This window comes from Ascaphus truei, chromosome 5 (assembly GCF_040206685.1).
Source record: "Ascaphus truei isolate aAscTru1 chromosome 5, aAscTru1.hap1, whole genome shotgun sequence".
NCBI classification, from domain to species: Eukaryota; Metazoa; Chordata; class Amphibia; order Anura; family Ascaphidae; genus Ascaphus; species Ascaphus truei.
In genome coordinates, this window is record NC_134487.1 from 129,121,748 (window position 1) to 129,140,342 (window position 18,595).

The window sequence follows — 18,595 nt, forward strand, 5'->3', positions numbered from 1 at the left end:
TTTAGCCACAGCTCTATGGCTAGAAGGCATCTGCCATACCTGGACAAATGGATGATGAAAGCAATTTTGGTGGCTCCATTGAAGGCAGATGTTTCCTGGGTGATGACCTTCCTATCGAAATACTAATGTCATCAACTGGGACAAGTGTTTCGGGCCTTAACAGACTCTGCAATTCCGAGGTCTTCCACATATAAGGGAAATATGTCTTCCTTTATGCAAGATGTTGCATTGAAGAAAGCATGCAGGAAAGTGAGGTCAATCCGGCCAACAGTAAGACATTTGTATGACGTTGCTAGGCGTGATTTCTGCCTTTTATAGAGGCAGTACTGTGGCCAGGAAACATGTGGCCTCCCCAGGGAAACATACTGCACTCCTGGAGCAAGAGGATGGGGGCACTGGACAGAGCAATTTCTGTTCTAAACTCAACCAGACAGTCTGCATTGGTGGTAGAATATCAGGAACCTTTCGAAAGGGTGCCCCCTAGCTACAAAACAATGGAACTTCTTAACAGATGCCAGTCTTGTACGGCTGGGGACCAGATCTTTCACAGTTGCCTGTCCAGGGAGTGTGGAATTCAATCTAAAGCCTCTTTTCAGCCAACATCTGAGAAATAAGAGCTATTTCCCTAACAATACTTCATTTTCAATATCTACTCAAGGAATTTCCGCAAAGGATTCAATCTGATCTAGTCAGGTGTTGAAAGACTTATCTAGAGAAAACGGCATCTGGGAAGACGTCTGATTTTTTTTTTTTTTTCATTTTTGCAGCCTGTCGAACGAACAGTGCCTAGCGATTCCATAGCTAGATGAATGAAGGCTACCATCCTAAACAGTTGTGGGCAGGAAAGCCAGCCCCCTTTTTGCCTTAAAGCTCATTCCAGTAGGTCAGTCTCTATGTCCTGGGCAGAAAGAGGTGTAGCTTCCCCAGCAGCTATATGCAACGCAGCAACATTGTCAGACATCCACACATTTGTGAAACACTACAAACCGGGTGTGTTTTCTTCAGCAGGAGCAGTCTTTGAGAGGAAGGTTCTACAAGCTTTTTATACCCTCCCATTTTTTATTTTTTTTTAATATTCCTGTGGGACATCCCGCAGGGGTGTGGGGCGCAGAAGAAATAGAAAATTGTTCTTACCAATATTCTCTTAGTGCAATCACAGCAGTACACACATTTCCCACTCATTGCGTGGTTTTAGTTATATTTTTCCCTTTTGTGGTCTGTTTTTTGTTTATTCTATATTGCTCTGATACAACACTAACCTGGAGTAGAGGAAGGAAGACTTCTATCACCACTCCAAATTCAGCCTTCTGTCATACCTAGAGGTGTGTGCTGCCGTGATTGCAGTAGGAGAAGAATATCGCTAAAAACTATTTTATTTCCTCCCTAGGAGTCATTGCCTAACTGTAGGGAAGTAAACAGCATTATTCTTTTATCCTCTTACAGCTGCCATTTTCACATCAAAATATCAGGGCAGCATTTCACGCCAACTCTGCCTGCATGAATGTCTATTAAATATAATTGACAAGTTTTTAATTTGGAAAAACAAATTGGTTTTACTTTTTAAATGCAGCCATAGCTGGGTTTGGAGTATGTACATTTTTTTTTTTTTTTTCATGTTTCCTACTCGTTTGTGATGAGGCAAAGGCATTTTAACCCAAAAATTAGAATTGGATGGGATGCATTAACAGATGACGTGTTTGAATACTAGGTATTACTATAAATGAGTTACAAATACTTTCAATTTTTACTGTTCCAGACCCGAGAAGAAGGTAAAGCACTTCTACGCCAGATCCTGCAATTACGCAACCAGAATGAAAGCCCTTCAGCTGATCTCCTTACCAGTGCCCCTTTCTTCCAGCCACAATCACTTTCAGCCAGCAACACTCCAAGCAGAAGGGTATCTCCACTTAATCTTTCCTCTGTCACACCATAGCACCTGTGACACTAGCAGTGGATTATTCTACAAGCATCCCTATTGTTGCACTGCTGTGGTAACAGAAGGATGGACAGTCTAGTGCTGTGGCTTCTGTTGAAGCATCTACCCCACTCCTATTAAAGCTTGTCTGTAGTGAGAATAAATCATGCTGTCAGAGTTATGGGACTTGTCAGGTTTGTGCTGGCGCAGACGTAGCTTCCGGGCACTGAGTGGAGCAGATTTCTTACCTCAAGATTGTCTGCTGTGTTCTGTATCCCATGTCCGCTTAATAAATGTTTTATACTGTCTAAATAGTGTCTGCTTAATCGTCAAAGATTTTTTAAATCTATCCATGACCAAGATCAGCAGGGGAATAATTGCACAGCTCAAGCCTTTTTGCTTTACACATAAGACCTATTGTACATATTCCCCATTAGAACCCATTCCTACAGCGTTTTAGTTAATGCATTTGGAAAGATAAATTTAGTTCATACTGTAGTTAAAGATGGTACAGTATATGAATACTTCTCCAAACTTAATCCATTGACGCCTTTCTTGTGTTCAGTAGACCTATGCTTCTAGAGGAAATGTGAGTCATATTCTAGTTTAGTTCTCCACGTACATACAGAAGCAAATTGATTTTTTTCTTTTGTCTTTAGCGCCATTAATGTACATAGCGCTTCAGTAATACACATGACAATCAAATAACACATACAAATAACACATCATGGGAAGAAGTGCTTCAGACGTAAAAGTAACATTTCGGAAAAGGAGTCCCTGCTCCGAAGAGTTTACAATTTAATTGGTAGGTAGGGAGAACGTACAGAGACAGTAGGAAGGTGTTCTTGTAAGTGTGTCTGCAAGGGGCCAAGGTTTATGTATGAGGTATAAAGTATCAGCCATGGAGCTACTCATATGCTTCCTTAAGCAGGTGGGTCTTAAAGGTGGATAGAGAGGGTGCTAGTCGGATATGGAGGGGAAGGGCATTCCAGAGGTGTTGGGCAGTCAGTGAGAGAGGTTTAAGGTGGGAGAGGGCTTTAAATACGGAAGGGGTAGAGAGAAGACATCCTTGAGCAGAACGCAAGATGGTGATGCGATGGTGTATAGCGAGAAATTAGGGCTCATGTAAGGGGGAGCAGAAAAGTGTAAAGCTTTAAAGGAGGAGAAATTAGTATGTGATACGAGATTTGATAGGAAGTCAAGAGTGGGATTTCAGCAGGGGAGATGCTGAGACAGATTTAGGAAAGAGTAGAGTGATTCTGGCAGCAGCTTTTAGGATAGATTGTAGGGGAGGCAGGTGAGAGGCAGGAGAATGAGGGCCTGTGTCAGTTTTAGCAGTCGAGCAACAGAGGAACGGGCGTATCTTTGTAATATTGCGGAGGAAAAAACCTTAATGTGAGAGGAGTAGAGTGTGACCCTAGGCAGCGTGCTTGTGCTACTGGGTATATGATAGTACTTCCAACAGTAATGTGGAAGAAGGTAGTAGGGCCAGGTTTGGGAGGAAATATGAGGGGCTCTGTTTTAGACATGTTACGTTTAAGTCAGTGGAGAGCCATCCAGGATATCGCAGAGAGACATTCAGAAACGTTGGTCTGTACAGCAGGTGTGAGATCAGGGGTTGAAAAGTAAATGGGTCATTAGCATAGAGGTGATATTTGAACCCAAGAGATGTAATTATGTCACCTAGACAGTGTGAAAAGAGGTCCCAGGACAAAGGCCTGGGGTACACCCACAGAGAGATCGATAGAGGAGGAGGAGGTGTTGGCAGAAGAGACACTGAAAATACGATGTAAGGAGATCCAGGATAGAGCTTTGTTACGAATACCAAGAGTATGGAGAATGTATGTATGTATGTATGTGTTTATTTATATAGCGCCATTAGTGTACATAGCGCTTCACATTAGTACTACACGTGACAATCTTGTAAATAACAAATACAAATAACAGATCATGGGAATAAGTGCTTCAGGCATAAAAGTAACATTTCAGAAGAGGAGTCCCTGCTCCCGGAAGCTTACAATCGAATTGGTAGGGAGAATGTACAGAGACAGTAGGAGGGCATTCAGGTAAGTGCGTCTGCAGGGGGAGCAGAAGAGGGTTGTCCACAGTATCAAATCCTGAAGACAGATTGAGTAATATGAGCAGAGTGTAATGACCTGTCTTTGGCAGCATAGAGGTCATTAATTCTTTTAGTGAGGACAGCTGTGCAGAAGCCAGATTGTAGTGTCTAGGAGAGCATGGTGGTGAGAAAATGGAGCAAGCGAGAGAATACAAGACGTTTAAGGAGTTTATTGGCAAAGGCAAGAGGGAGACAGGATGATGGTTAAAAAGACAGGTAGGGTTAAGCTTACTGTTTTTGAGTAACAGTATAATTGTTGCATGTTTAAAGTAGGAGGTAAAGACCAGAGTAGAGGGAGGAGTTAAAAATGTGTGAGTGTAGGGATTATAGTAGGAGCAATGGGTTTTTACGAGATGGGAGGGAATGGGGTAAAGGGGACAGGTCGTAGAGGGAGAAGAGATCAGCAATGACACATCCTCTGTGACAGCGGAAAAAGAGTCAAGGAAGGCAGGAGGAGAGTTAGGAAAAGGTGTAGGATGGGAGGATACAGAGGGGATGCCCTGATGTATGGATTCCACCTTTTCCTTGAAGTAGTCGGCAAAGTCCTGAGGTGAGATGGAGGAAGAAGAACAGGCAGCAGAGGGTGGTCTGAGTAGGGAGTCAGTGTGGGTTAGACTTGTTCGTGTTGATTAGTGAGGAAAAGTAGGTTTGTTTAGCTTGAAAGAGGGCAGAGTGGAAACAGGATAGCATAAGTCTGCGAGAGTGAGATTTCCCCCAGAAGCATTCAGGGGAATGAGTGCAGGAATGCAGCATGCACGTATAGAAATCTAGCCAGGGTCTGGGGTTAGAAGGGCGAGAACAGCAGAGAGTTGACAGAGAAAGGGTTGGGAACGCAATCTTATATTTGAGCCCGGTGGCTGGAGTAATCCATCAGGGTTTCCCATGAGACCCTTTTAAAATCAAGAGCGGCACGAGACAGGGCTGCCCACTTTCACCCCTCCTGTTCGCTCTGTGCATGGAGCCCCTGGCTGCGCAGATCCGTGATAATCCTGATATTTTGGGCATAGCAGTTCACTTCCAGATCCACAAGGTGGCTCTTTATGTAGATGATATTTTCCTGTCTATATCAAAACCTCTTACCTCCTTGCCAAACCTGTTTGACTTGCTAGGGAAATGTAATAACATCTCTGACTTTAAAATTAACCAAGCTAAATCAGAAGCTCTAAATATTAACCTCCCAAAAGATATTTTGAAAAACTAATCGGGCTTAATTTTAATTTCAATCAAATATTTAGGGGTCTATATTACCAAGGATTATAGAAATATATATGGTGCAAACTACCCCAAACTTAATCGGACACTGAAAAAAGATCTAAGTGGGCAACCTACAAGATCTCCTGGTTAGGAAAGATATCTAGCGTCAAAATGAACCACCTCCCACGCATCCTATACCTTTTCCAGGCGTTACCTGTGCCACTGAGACTGAAGGAAATACTCTCAATTCAGTCTGCAGTCTCTAAATTTATTTGGAGGGGGAAAAGACCGGGAGTAAATAGATCTTATACTATATTAGTGAAAGCACTGTATGCCTGCCTGCCAGCCTGCCTGCCTGGATGTCCGGTGTCCCTAGGGGAAATCTGATTGGTCCCTTGGCCCGCCCCCGCACACCTCTCATTGGCCTGAGGCGGAGTGACGGGCCAAAGGACACACAGGGACACAAACACACACACACAGGGACACACACAGGGACACACACAGGGACACACACACACACAGGGACACACACACACACAGGGACACACACACACAGTAGGGGGGGGGTGTACATTAGCAGCATGTATAACCCGGGGGGTTGGGCTCACATACCCACCGGTCCCGGAGCCTCCGCCTCTTCCTCCCCGAACATCAGCCTCCACACCCGCGCGCACCTCTTCCTCTCCCCGTGTTTCCCGCGCTTTCAGCCCCCCCTCCCCCCGGCGCCGCTACAGTCAGCGGGGGAGCGAGCGCCCGGGACACAGCGGGGGAGCGGCCACAACACGCTGCCTCCCGCCTCAGATCCACGTGGGACCTTCCGGACGGGTGAGTGAGCGGCCTTCACCTCCCCTCACCCCCCTTCACCCAACCCTCACCCCCTTCACCACCCTTCACCTCCCCTCCACCCCCCGGCGCCGCTACAGTCAGCGGGGGAGCGAGCGCCCGGGACACAGCGGGGGAGCGGCCACAACAAGCTGCCTCCCGCCTCAGATCCACGTGGGAGCTTCCGGACGGGTGAGGGAGCTGCCGGACGGGTGAGGGAGCTGCCGGACGCCTGAGGGAGCTGCCGGACGCCTGAGGGAGCGGCCGGACGGGTGAGTGAGCGGCCTTCACCTCCCCTCACCCCCCTTCACCTCCCCTCACCCACCCCTCACCTCCCTCCACCCCCTTTCACCTCCCCTCCACCCCCCCCCCTTTCACCTCCCCTCCACCCTCCCCTTCACCCCCTCCACCTCCCCTTCACCTCCCCTCCACCCCCCCTTCACCTCCCCTCCACCCCCCCTTCACCTCTCCTCCACCCCCCCCCTTCACCTCCCCTCCACCCCCCCCCTCCACCTCCCCTCCACCCCCCCTTTACCTCCCCTCCACCCCCCCTCCCCTCCACCCCCCCTCCCCTCCACCCCCCCCTTCACCTCCCCTCCACCCCCCCTTCACCTCCCCTCCACCCTCCCCCTTCACCTCTCCTCCACACCCCCCCTTCACCTCCCCTCCACCCCCCCTTCACCTCCCCTCCACCCCCTTCACCTCCCCTCCACCTCCCCCCCTTCGCACCACCTACCCCCCCTTCCCACCACCTCCCCCCCACCTCCCCCCCCTTCCCACCCCCACCCCCTTCCCACCACCTCCCCCCCTTCCCACCACCTCCCCCCCTTCCCACCACTTCCCCCCTCCTCCCCACCACCTCCCCCCCCTTCCCCCCCACCACCCCCCCCTTCCCCCCCACCACCCCCCCCCCTTCCCCCCTCCTCCCCCCCTTCCCCCCTCCTCCCCCCCTTCCCCTTCCCCCCTCCTCCCCCCCTTCCCCTTCCCCCCTCCTCCCCCCCTTCCCCCTTCCCCCCCACCACCTCCCCCCTTCCCCCCCACCACCTCCCCCCTTCCCCCCCACCACCTCCCCCCTTCCCCCCCACCACCTCCCCCCTCCCCCCCCCACGTCCCCCCTCCTCACCCCCTTCCCACCACCTCCCCCCCTTCCCACCACTTCCCCCCTCCTCCCCACCACCTCCCCCCCTTCCCCCCTCCTCCCCCCCTCCTCCCCCCCTCCCCCCCCTCCCTCCACACATAGACACACACACACACACGTAGACACACACACACACGTACACACACACACACGTAGACACACACACACGTACACACACGTACACACACACATGTATACGTAGACACACACACATGTACACGTGCACACACACATGTACACGTGCACACACACACATGTACACGTAGACACGTACACACACACACACATGTACACGTACACACACACATGGAGACATACACTCACACACGTATACACACACAGGTATACATACACATAATGTATACACACACACACACATGTATACAGACACACATGTATACACACACACGTATACACACACATGTGTATACACACACACATGTATACACACACATGTGTATACACACACACACACATGTGTATACACACACACATGTGTATACACACGTCTATACACACACAAACATGTTGTATACACACAATATATACATACACACAATGTATACATACACACACATTTATACATACACACACATGTATACACACACATGTATACACACACATGTGTATACACACACATGTATACACACACACACATGTGTATACACACACATATGTGTATACACACATGTGTATACACACGTGTATACACACACAAACATGTTGTATACACACAATATATACATACACACAATGTATACATACACACACATGTATATACACACACACACACACACACACACACACACACATACAATGTATACACACAAACATGTATACACACACATACTATCCCCAGCACCACCACATCAGCACACCGGTATCCCATGCCCCCCCCAGCACACTGGCATTCTCGGCTCCCCGCCATTCTCAGCACCCATCAGCACCCACACATCGCCACCTTTGCACCTCCCCCATCGGCACACCCACATCCGCACCCCCACATCAGCACCAAACCCTCCCAAATCAGCACACCGATACAATCACCATCAGTACAGCCACAGCAGCACTACCACCGCACATGGGCCGTGTGGACCACTCCCCACCCAAATGCCACACCCACACCACAAACATCCCGGGCAACGCCGGGGCTCTCAGCTAGTCAATTATAAAGAAAACTCTCCTAACGGACGGGCTGGCGGAACCTTGCCTGTTGTCCTACTATAAGGCGGCACAATTATGTAAAATTAAACAATGGCAGTGTGACCCAGCATTGAAAAGATGGGTGGCACTGGAGAGTGAATTTTGCTCCTCATTGGAGCTAAATAACCTAATTTGGGTACCTAAAATAGCGTTCAAATCAGCTAACACGCCGCTTTCCTCAATGACCAATTCCTTATCAATCGGGGAGGCTTGCAAATGTAAGTGTGCATTAACCAGTAGGAACTCATTGGGGTAATCCGGACTTTGCTCCAAGTTTGACTAGCAGCGACTTCTCCATTTGGAAACAGAAAGGCTTTAATAGAATAAGAGATCTGGAAGGTAATAAGGGTATCAAATCATTCGACCAAATCAGATTAGACAAAGATATCCCCCACTCAGAATTCTTTAGATACCTCCAGATCAGAGCATTTTATAACAAATTGGCCCCCCACCCTCCTTTGACTACATTCAAGAAGCTCTGTGTCAAAAAACACGACACACGGGGACTTACATCGCAGATGTATAGAGAAGTGATCAGTTCTGGGCCAGGGGAACAACCAAAATGAAACTACATGAAGCAATGGGAGGGAGATCTAGAGGGAGAGACATGGACGGCTATAGTAACGGCTGTGGCCAAAACATCGATATGCACTACATTGAAAGAGAATGCATATAAAGTCTTAATGAGGTGGTATCTAACCCCACTAAAATTATCTTGGTTCGTTCCAGGATATTCTCCATTGTGCCCTAGACATTGTGGAGAACCGGCGAACCTATTATATATGCTGTGGTCTTGGCCTCGAATCACCCCTATCTGGGAGGAAATTAGAAATTGGATCCAGAGGATTTTTGACCTCACAATTCCCCCGGACCCTTGGTTGTTTTTATTAAACAAACCAATGCCGGGTTTATCCAAAGCAGGTAATAAATTGATTGTACACTTTGCAACTGCAACGAGATGCGAGATCGCAGCATTATGGAAACAACCCGAAATTCCATCTGTTCCAAAGATTCGAAACAGAATTTGGTTTGTGTGCCAGATGGAAAAATTAACGAGTCTGGTTAATGACACTGGCAATAATTTTCTAAAAGTCTGGTCGCCTTGGCTGGCCCAGACAGATATCCCCGGGGTTGAAATAAGCACAATTTGGCAATGATAGTTCCAGATACATTCTCTTTTGATTGGCGATTCAGGCTAAAACAGAGATAATATGCAGAGAGGGCCGGTTGAGAATTGATCGTGGCGTAATGGGACCACAGCAGACCTATTCCCTGTGACAGCAGGGTTTCCAGGAGACTAAATCTCAGCCGGGGGCATCCCTGGCAGGGAAGCAGACCAGGACACACACCTACCCCCCCCTCCTTCTTTGGAACATATGTTAATCTGGACACCTTTCTGACATCGTCATTATACAATGATTGAATGTATGACCAGTCAATGTCACTGTTTTGATCCTGAAAAACAAATAAAATTGAAGTTATAAAAAAAATGTTCTGTTTTGCAAGATTGATCTACCCTCTACAGATGTTACCAATATTATTGAAACACTCTGATATTAAACTTCTAAATAAAGCAATTTCTAGATTTATCTGGGGGAAAGGGAGAAATAGAATCACTATTAATAAATTATGTCTGAAGAAAGAGTGGGGGGGGGGGCTTAATTTGTTTAATATTCGAAAATATAACCTGGTCTGTGTAGCAAGACATGTAGAAGATTTGACAACTGGAAACAGCTATTACTCATGCCTAGAATTAGGCAGAGGCCATGCAAGGCACGTGACGGAGCGCGTGGTATCGTGCCCGCCTACAGCAGAGGCGATTTGTGGCCTAGGGGAAGACATGATGGGGACGCCTGGTGGAGGCATAGCCGTGACATCACAGAGCTGGATCGCCCTCACTGGCTGAACCGCCTACGTGACCTGGCTGTCGCGAGACAAAAAAAAACAGCTGTGCCGTCGCTCACGTGCATGCACGCTCGCTCTATGGACGTCCGCATTGACTGCCTGTGTTTTGTTTGCTGCATGCGCGACGTTGCACTTAGTATGGACGCGGCCTTAGAGGAGCAGCTGGTATCCCAGGGAAAGAAGACATGAGCACCAAAGAGGAGACAGTAAGAGGAAAACCCAGAGCAGACAGAAACAGCAGCACACCCGGTGAACAGACAAAGGAACTGTGAGAAAGGGAGATTTAGTAAACTATGTAAGGGCTGTTCCTGACACAAAGACCTTCTCAGTGCCTTCATTTTACCCTAGTCCATCCAATAAAGAAGACACACTCCATAACTTCAAAAGCTTCATGAAAGTGTGCAATGATGCCCATGTAGCAGCCATGAAAATCTGTTCTGATGAGACTTCTTGTCTCATTGCCCAAGGTCTTGTCATTTCCCTAGTGGAATGGGCCTTTATAGCAATTGTAGGAGACTTCACCTGAAGACATAAGCTTCAATGATTGAGTTTCTGATCCCCCTAGGTATATCTTATGTATACAATTTTCTCCCTCTTTAAACACCTGCAAAGAGAACAAATATATTCCTCACCTTCTCGAACTCTGCTGTCATCTTGACGTAGATTCTAGTGGAGTTCATACAACATCTAAAGAATGAAGAGATTGCTCCTTCTGATTACTAGACTCAGGACAAAATTATGGAAACACTATTTCTTGATTGATGTAGAAAGATGAAACAACCTTGGAACGGAATTGATGCATTGTCCTAAGAACAACTTTGTCTTGATGAAAGACACAGAAGGGTGGATCGCATGTTGCACTCCCAACTCATTTAAATTCCTTGTAAAGGTGATTGCCATCAAAAAAATACTTTTTAATGTCAACCATTTGAATGATACTGGCTCAAGTGGTTCAAAAGGAGGTGCATGCAATGAATATGAAACCAGTTTAAGGGCCACTGGTGGATATTGGTCTCTGAATATATCCCTAATGTTACTTGAAGCCTTGATAAATTGTTGAATGTATTTCTGCCCAGCTAACTGAAGGAAAATACTGAGTGCTACTACTTGAATCTTTAAGGACAAATGACTAAGACCTTTGACAAATCGTTCCTGAAGGAATTACACAATATTTGCAATAGATGGGGACTGAGGAACTACTACATGGTTGGAGACACACCAGGAATTGAAGATCCGTCAATGAGGATGAAAACCCTTGGCGTCTCAGAATATCCCTTTCAGTTTCCATACTGTTAATCGAAGCATCCTTAGTCTTGGATGTCTGATCAGTCTTTGTAAAAGTAGATCGGGAAAGACTGGAAGAGCCCATGGAGCACTTATTGACATCTTCGAGAGATTCTTTACCTGGCTGTAGCTATTATTATAGCATGTACTGTATGCTCTGATTTCCTGTAGGGGCTTCTGAATAGGAGGAATGATGTAGATTAGAGGAAAATTCCAATCCCTGGAAAGAGCAACCACTGTTAATGCTCAATAATCCCTGTGTCTCCCCAAAAAATGGAGATACATGACATTGAGACGAAAGGCTATTAGATCTATAGATGGCTGGCGCCGCTGATGTTGCATTTTCTTGCATAATTGTTTGATATTGTTTCTCTTGTCCTTGGCTTTTTGGTCATTGGTCAGCCAGCCATGTTGGGATAGAATATGAACCAGCTTGCGGACGTGTTTTATTGCCGTTACTCTGGCTCTGAGAAGGATGTCGTCCAAGATAAGGCATTAGAAAAAAAATGTTTGATGTCTGATATATGCTAGTTACCACAAGTATTTTTGTCAACACTTGTGTAGCTGTAGGGAGATCAAAATGAAGTGCCTTGAAGTATTGACCTAGTATATGAAACCTGAGGAATTTTTGATGAGTGATGTTTAAAGGTATATGAAGGTACACGTCTTTGAGATCTATGGCTGTCAAGAAGTTCCCCGGGGTTGTGATACTTATGATCGATTTCGCCGATTCCATCTCTAAATGCTGGAACCTGATGAATCTGTTGAGCTCTTTGAGAGTCAGGACTGGATGAAAAGAGCCTTCCTTCTTAGGAACCATGAAAAGAAGATAATAGAAGCCTAGATTCGCAGGCACTTTCACAATTACTTTCTTCTCTTGTAATTATGCCAGACTTTGTTGCAGGGCACATAGCTTAAAAAAAAAATTGGTTTCTTGATGTGGAGTCTCACACTATATCTCTATTTGCATGATGGCATACCATGCTGGTTTATTCTCTTACTTGATAGATGGTCTAAAACCTCTGGAGAACCTGGTCCCTCAAAAAGACTGCTTTTGACCCTTGTGTGAGTAGAATCTGAGTCTCCTATCTCACGTAAAAAAAAGAGCCTTTACCTCTTAACTCAATTGGTGATAGCTTCCAGCTCTGGACTCAACAGAGATTTCTCTCAGAAAGAAACTGAAATTAGTTTATTTTTAGACGAGGCACCTTCTGTCCAAGGTTTCAGCCAAAGCGTTCTATGACAGATAATACTGATGATCTAGCAATCTAGAAAGGGATGTCGTCTCACACAAGTGCAATTAGGAGATGTCATCGGTAAGGATCTTTTTCTCAGCAGTGATGTCTTGGCCAGCGTCGACATCCTCCTCTGGCACGGGGCTCTTCCGGATCTCCGGCAGCACAACGGCCTTAAAGACGGATGTCGCGACCTCGTGACTCTGCCGTTTCTCTGGACCAGCTTCTCCATCGGACGAAGACGTCGGCAAGGACCTATCCTCCGGGCCGCGATGTCGAGGCATCCGGCACCCCTTGGCAGTAATCGGCATGAAGCAGGCCTGCTCCGGCACCACCAAAGGAGACGCACTTAACACCCCTGAGGCAGTCGACTCACCCGCCAGCCGAGCTGACATTGGTTCCAGTCCTTGAACCGCTGACATCGATACCGCTGAGGTAATCTCAGGTACAGTAACGTTGGGACCTTGGTGTCCAGGTACTAGGGTACACAGACCCATAGGAGGCCCAGCCAGGTATACATTTCCACGGGCCACTTCCCAGGATAGGAGGGCTTGTTCTGAGGTAGTCTGCAGTATCAGTGGAGTGTGGTATGCAGGGGCCGTATCAGCAGGCGCAGCATTTCGATCTCTCAGCAGCATCACCTCTGCAGGTGGCACGGGATTGTCAGACCACAGGTATTGTGTTCCACAATTTTGGCATTGGGCCATCGTGCTGACCTCTCCCCCAGGTAGTCTGCAGTGAGGGCATACACACCGTAGAAATTGTCGTCCATAACCGGTTGCCACCAGAAAGCCTCCTGGCAGGGAATAGTTCATAAGATCTAACTCTGACATGGTGCTGGTCAAAGCAGATGAGGTAGACACAGTAGAATAGTAGAGGACTTAGCAGCAGCTACTCACTTGTCAATAGCCCAGCAGAAGTGAAGCTACAGGGTGTGGCAAGCTCCTCCCATAGATTGAGACAAAGTCCTGATTGGTCACAAGGCATGACTCCTCCCCTAGATGGAATACAAAGTTGGGGGTGGGATGGACCAAGCAGTGACCAGGCTCCGGATGAGCCAGTCACGATGAGGGGTGTGGCTACACTTTGCCGCCGAACAAGGTTGCAACTCTTCCAAACTTTTTGCAGACTGGGATTTTGCAAAAAGGGCATTGGTCTCCTTCAACCCACGCGATCCCACTGTTTGGCAGGAGTGCCATCTTGGCTTCGCTATGCACTCCATTTTGGGAGCACTGCAACAGAGCTAGAATACAAGTACACGGGGTCCCCGGTGATGCGTCAGGGGCCCGCCAAATACTCTTTACTGACTTTACACACGTCCAAAGCCTGAGAAGGTGCACAAGGTCTCCCACGGTACACTGTGAGAGGCCCGTCCCTTGTAGAACAGAGATGTGGGGAACACACTCCCGGGATAATTTTCCCACCCGGTACTCCCCCATAAGCACAGTCTGTCAGGCTTGGTGCACGGGTTGCACCAGAGCCGGAAAGGTCCCGTCCCATATACACAGTCTATGTGCTTCGGTACCCAAGGGTCCTCACGGTCCAATGTGAAGGCCCTGGCCCATTTTCCAGTAATTGATGAAGGGTAGCATGCTCCCGGAAGAATTTTTCCACCGGGTACACCCCAACTAGCACACTCTTGGTGCACAGGGGTCCTCACTGTACACTGTGGGGGTTGTCCTGTCCCTGTCTTGGACTACGATGCTGGGTAACCACGCTCCTCGGTGTCGCCTCAGGGTGTGCCCCAACAAAGTCTATGGTAAGGGCTTAGGCCGTCCTCTCCCCAGTGTCGTCTCAGGGAGACATACCCCCCTTCCTGTCCCAAAGTGGGTACACAGGGTCCCTGGTACATACTATCAGGGGCTCGGCCCCGGCCTCTTTAATTATCGGCTGCCAGTGCAAAAGTCTCTAAAGCCTGCCCATCTCAGCAGCGCCTCCAATTGTAGCACATGTTTCCCCCCCCCTCCCCTCTGGGAGATTTAGGCATGGCTATTGCTAGGTGTAGTGCTGATTACCTGTTTGGTACAGGTGAGCTGAGGTACCCGCGATGGTATGGGGGAAGACAGACTTTTAGGGATTCCTCTGGTTCTTCTTGGTGACAGCGCCTACAGCCATAGGGTGATTCAGCAAGGCTGAAGGCGGTGCCCGCTATGACAGTCCTTACTCACAATACTCCCTCCACACAAACTGCCGCAGAGCCAGAAGTATAAATGAGGATGATCTTTATTATAGCAGCCACTGCAATGTTGCTACAGCGAATGCTTTAGTTGATAAGGCTTCTGATTTGTACTGGCCTGCTGGTAATAGTGAGGCCTCTCTGGATTTAATTAGTGCCTCAGCCCATGAGGGACAGAGCACGTCTCTCTCTCCCAGCCGGGAGTAGAGCTCAGAACTCCTACCCCATGTCACAGACTGAAGGACCCACCCCTAAGGGGCTGATGCACCACCATAGGACCGCCTGTCACCGTCTGTGTCTTACTAGAACTTACATGACAGGGTAGGTAGAGAGCTAACTGGACCAGCCATCGCGCATAGTGTTTATTATTTTATGAAAAAATCCTACATTTAGCTTATAATAGTAAGAATCCCCTCAGAACAGGGCATTATTGGCCAGTAATTCCCTTTTCTGAGGGGGTTATTACCTAATTATAGGCTAAAGCTGGTAAATTCTGGGCATTATCGAAATCTCTGCTCTCTGATTGGAATTTTAACCAGACATTATGCATTCAGTAAGGGCCCGGAATTTTTGGCACCCTGCCACGTTTTTCAGCCAATCAGCTTTCAGTTCTCATCCACATAGAGTGAAAGTAGCTCTCAGTCAGGGGAACGGATTGGGCAGGAGGCAGCAGCAAGGCACTGACTCCACCTCCACCCTGCCTGCAGAGATCTCTGCACAGGAGAACACTGAGGTGAAAGGATGGTGTGTCTTGTGGGTCTAGAGGGGGGCAGTAGTGTTTTGTTGTGTGTGTTTAGAGGGGGTTGCAGTGTGTGTCTTCAGTGGGTGTAGAGGGCGGCAGTGTGCTTGTGTGTGTCTGCAGTTTTGTGGTTTTACAGGGGGCTACAATGTGTGTGTTTGTGGGTGTAGAGGGGGCTGCTCTGTGCGTTTTGTGACTGTAGAGGGTGGAGGAGGACTGCAGTGTTTTGTAGGTGTAGAGGGGGGCTGCAGTGTGTGTTTGTGTATATTGACGGGTTGCAGTGTGTGTGTGTGTTTGTGTGTATAGATGGGGGGCTGCAGAGTTTGTGTGTATATAGAGAGGGGCTGTGTGTATGTACAATTTCCTTTTAATAAACACGTGCAGTAAAAGAATGTAGACGATCATGCAGATAAAAATCAATATGACTAAAAAAGTATCTACTAAAGTGTCTATCTTTTTTATGAAAATTTCAAAAGCAAGCCTACATTTAGCCTATAATAGTAATAATCCCCGCAGAACAGGGCATTACTGGCCAATAATGCCCTGGCTGGGTTAAAGTCCCTCGGCCCTTCCACTCTTCCAATTATTGGCCAGTAATGTCCTGATCGGAGGGGATTATTACTTAATTATTTAAGAAAAAGCACATATAGTTTAAAACCTATTGAGCACCATCTGTAACTGAAGGTGTGGGATAGGTGAGGAGGTAACGTAGCAAAAGCGCTGTGTATACCAGTGTATAATTATATTGTGCCAAGTGCTTGTGGTTTCTAACTAAAACGGAGGAAGTGACAAACTGTGTGCAAAGTGAACAAACAATTGTAAAAATGTGTGCTTTAATAGACTCCTCGCACAGTCACAAGAAGTGTTGAAGTGTTTTCTCTCCAATATTGCTGCCAGTGCTACCTTCGGCTGGTGGCTAACTCCTGGGATCCACATTATTATTATCTGTCTGAGAGGTATAGCTATTATCCCCGTTGCCAAATAACCCCACTCTGCCTCATCTGTTACAGGGCTGAGACCTGCGTCTCAGTCACGCTCGTGATGTGTCAATGGTGATGTCATCGCTACCTGACGCTCGTTTTATTAGCTGAGAACTTCTTCAGGGGTGTCGCATCCCTGTAGCTCCCTGCATATTTATGCGTTACAGTTGCTATGGTAACCTTGCGATTCCTATTGGGACCTATCATTGGTGTAGAAGGCGTTCCCGGTTACATTTATTGTTCCTTCTGTTCGTATAGCAAATATGGAGCTTCAAAAGGGGAGCCCCTTTAAAAGAAGGGCATGTAACCCTTTATTAAAATTGAATTAAACAAAGAGTGAAGATGTTAACATGGTAGGTTATTCCCTTCTGTGTTTTTTTTGTATACAGTTTGCAAATTAGGTTCAAAGTTGGATATTTTGATACTGAGGTATGTATGATTTATGCTCTATACCATTATTAGCAGTTCCTATGTAGTAATTAATATCACTTTCCTAGAGATGACCTGGGGAGATCCTAAAGTATGGGTAGGTGTTGATCTAAAATATGTCTCGTGTGTATTTTGGAATAGAAGGGTCACATGTCAAGTCCATTATGTTTATATATAATGGAACTGATATTATCTTCTATAATATATTTTCTATTATAGAAGTACTAGGTACACATTCTCTATATTCGTAGGGTTGATTGATTTACAGGGATAATCCCCCGCAATCACTTAGTGTGTACTACTGGTCATACATGGACCACTGATTCTATCCACTTTATGACACTGGTGGAGGTATTACCCTCTATAGTGTACTTGACATTTTATTTAAAGAATGCAGAGCATACGAACCCTTCGTTAAGGCCCCTATCCGTTAGGGTGCCCATAGTATAGATCCATTTAGCCTCCTCTCTCAGGAGGGCATTGTCCAGGTCACCGTTTCTAATTCCCAGGGATATCTAATCTATCCCTTGAAATTCTAGGCATGTCATATCACCTCTGTGTTCATGGTTAACATGCCTTGCTATCGGGGTATCCATGCTGTTTTGGATGGTACTTATAATGCTCAAGTATGTGACTTCTAAATTGAAGAGGTTTTTCCTACATACGTGATGCTACATCGAGATGGGACTATCTAGATTTACCCCCCCCCCCCCCCCAGTTTTACAGTTTATGAACTTTCTGATGTTGTAGGTTCTGGTATTGTCCCAGTTTCTAAATTCTTTTGATGGTTTAATATGTTGGCATGCTTTAAAGGCACAATATAATTCCATACTTGCACCCCTTCAGCAAGTAATATATTGGACTAGCTGAGCAGGGATTCTTTTCAATATTACTCAATTATATTTAGAACCTTGGGCTCTTTCTGTGCCCTGACTCGCTCTATCCACATAATGACAGGATTCCTATCCTATAAGTTGAATTCTAAATTGAGACAAGAGGCCGAGCAATTGTTCTCCCTAGACCAGCCATAATGAAACAGCATTATGAAGCAACAACAACATAAAGATCTAAAATGAAACGTAGTAAAATAAAGTGCAATAAACGTGGAATTGAACCTTGGTTGAAGGAATGGTGAGTAGATAAAACTTTAGTTTATTCCATTAGGCCCTAATGATTAGGGGAAAGTGTGTGGAGTAAATAGATCCACTTAGACTCTCTTTGAAAGAGCAGTCAATTCTAATTTCCTTTCCTTGTATGATGTGGGATATGATCAATTCCCTGGAAAGACAGAAAACTGATGTTACCTCAGGGATATATTCTGATGCGTCACGATAGAGGTGTGTCAAGTTCATTGCGCATTGATCCAATGTTCTAGAATCAGTCTCCTGAACCATCTGTGGGTTTTAGCTACATATTTAAGGCCGCAGTTACAGGTCACACCAGGTAGATGATACCT

General features: G+C 46.7%; 1 protein-coding gene across 1 annotated transcript in view; it reads left to right on the forward strand.

Annotated features, from left to right (window-relative positions):
* Positions 1-2,227, forward strand: part of CDC23 (cell division cycle 23) — a 31,607-nt gene extending 29,380 nt beyond the window's left edge. Inside the window, exon 16 of the mRNA XM_075600743.1 lies at positions 1,757-2,227. Within this exon, the coding sequence (XP_075456858.1) occupies positions 1,757-1,933 (177 nt within the window). The 3' untranslated portion in view covers positions 1,934-2,227. The remainder of the gene's footprint in view (positions 1-1,756) is intronic.
* Positions 2,228-18,595: the final 16,368 nt, after the last annotated feature.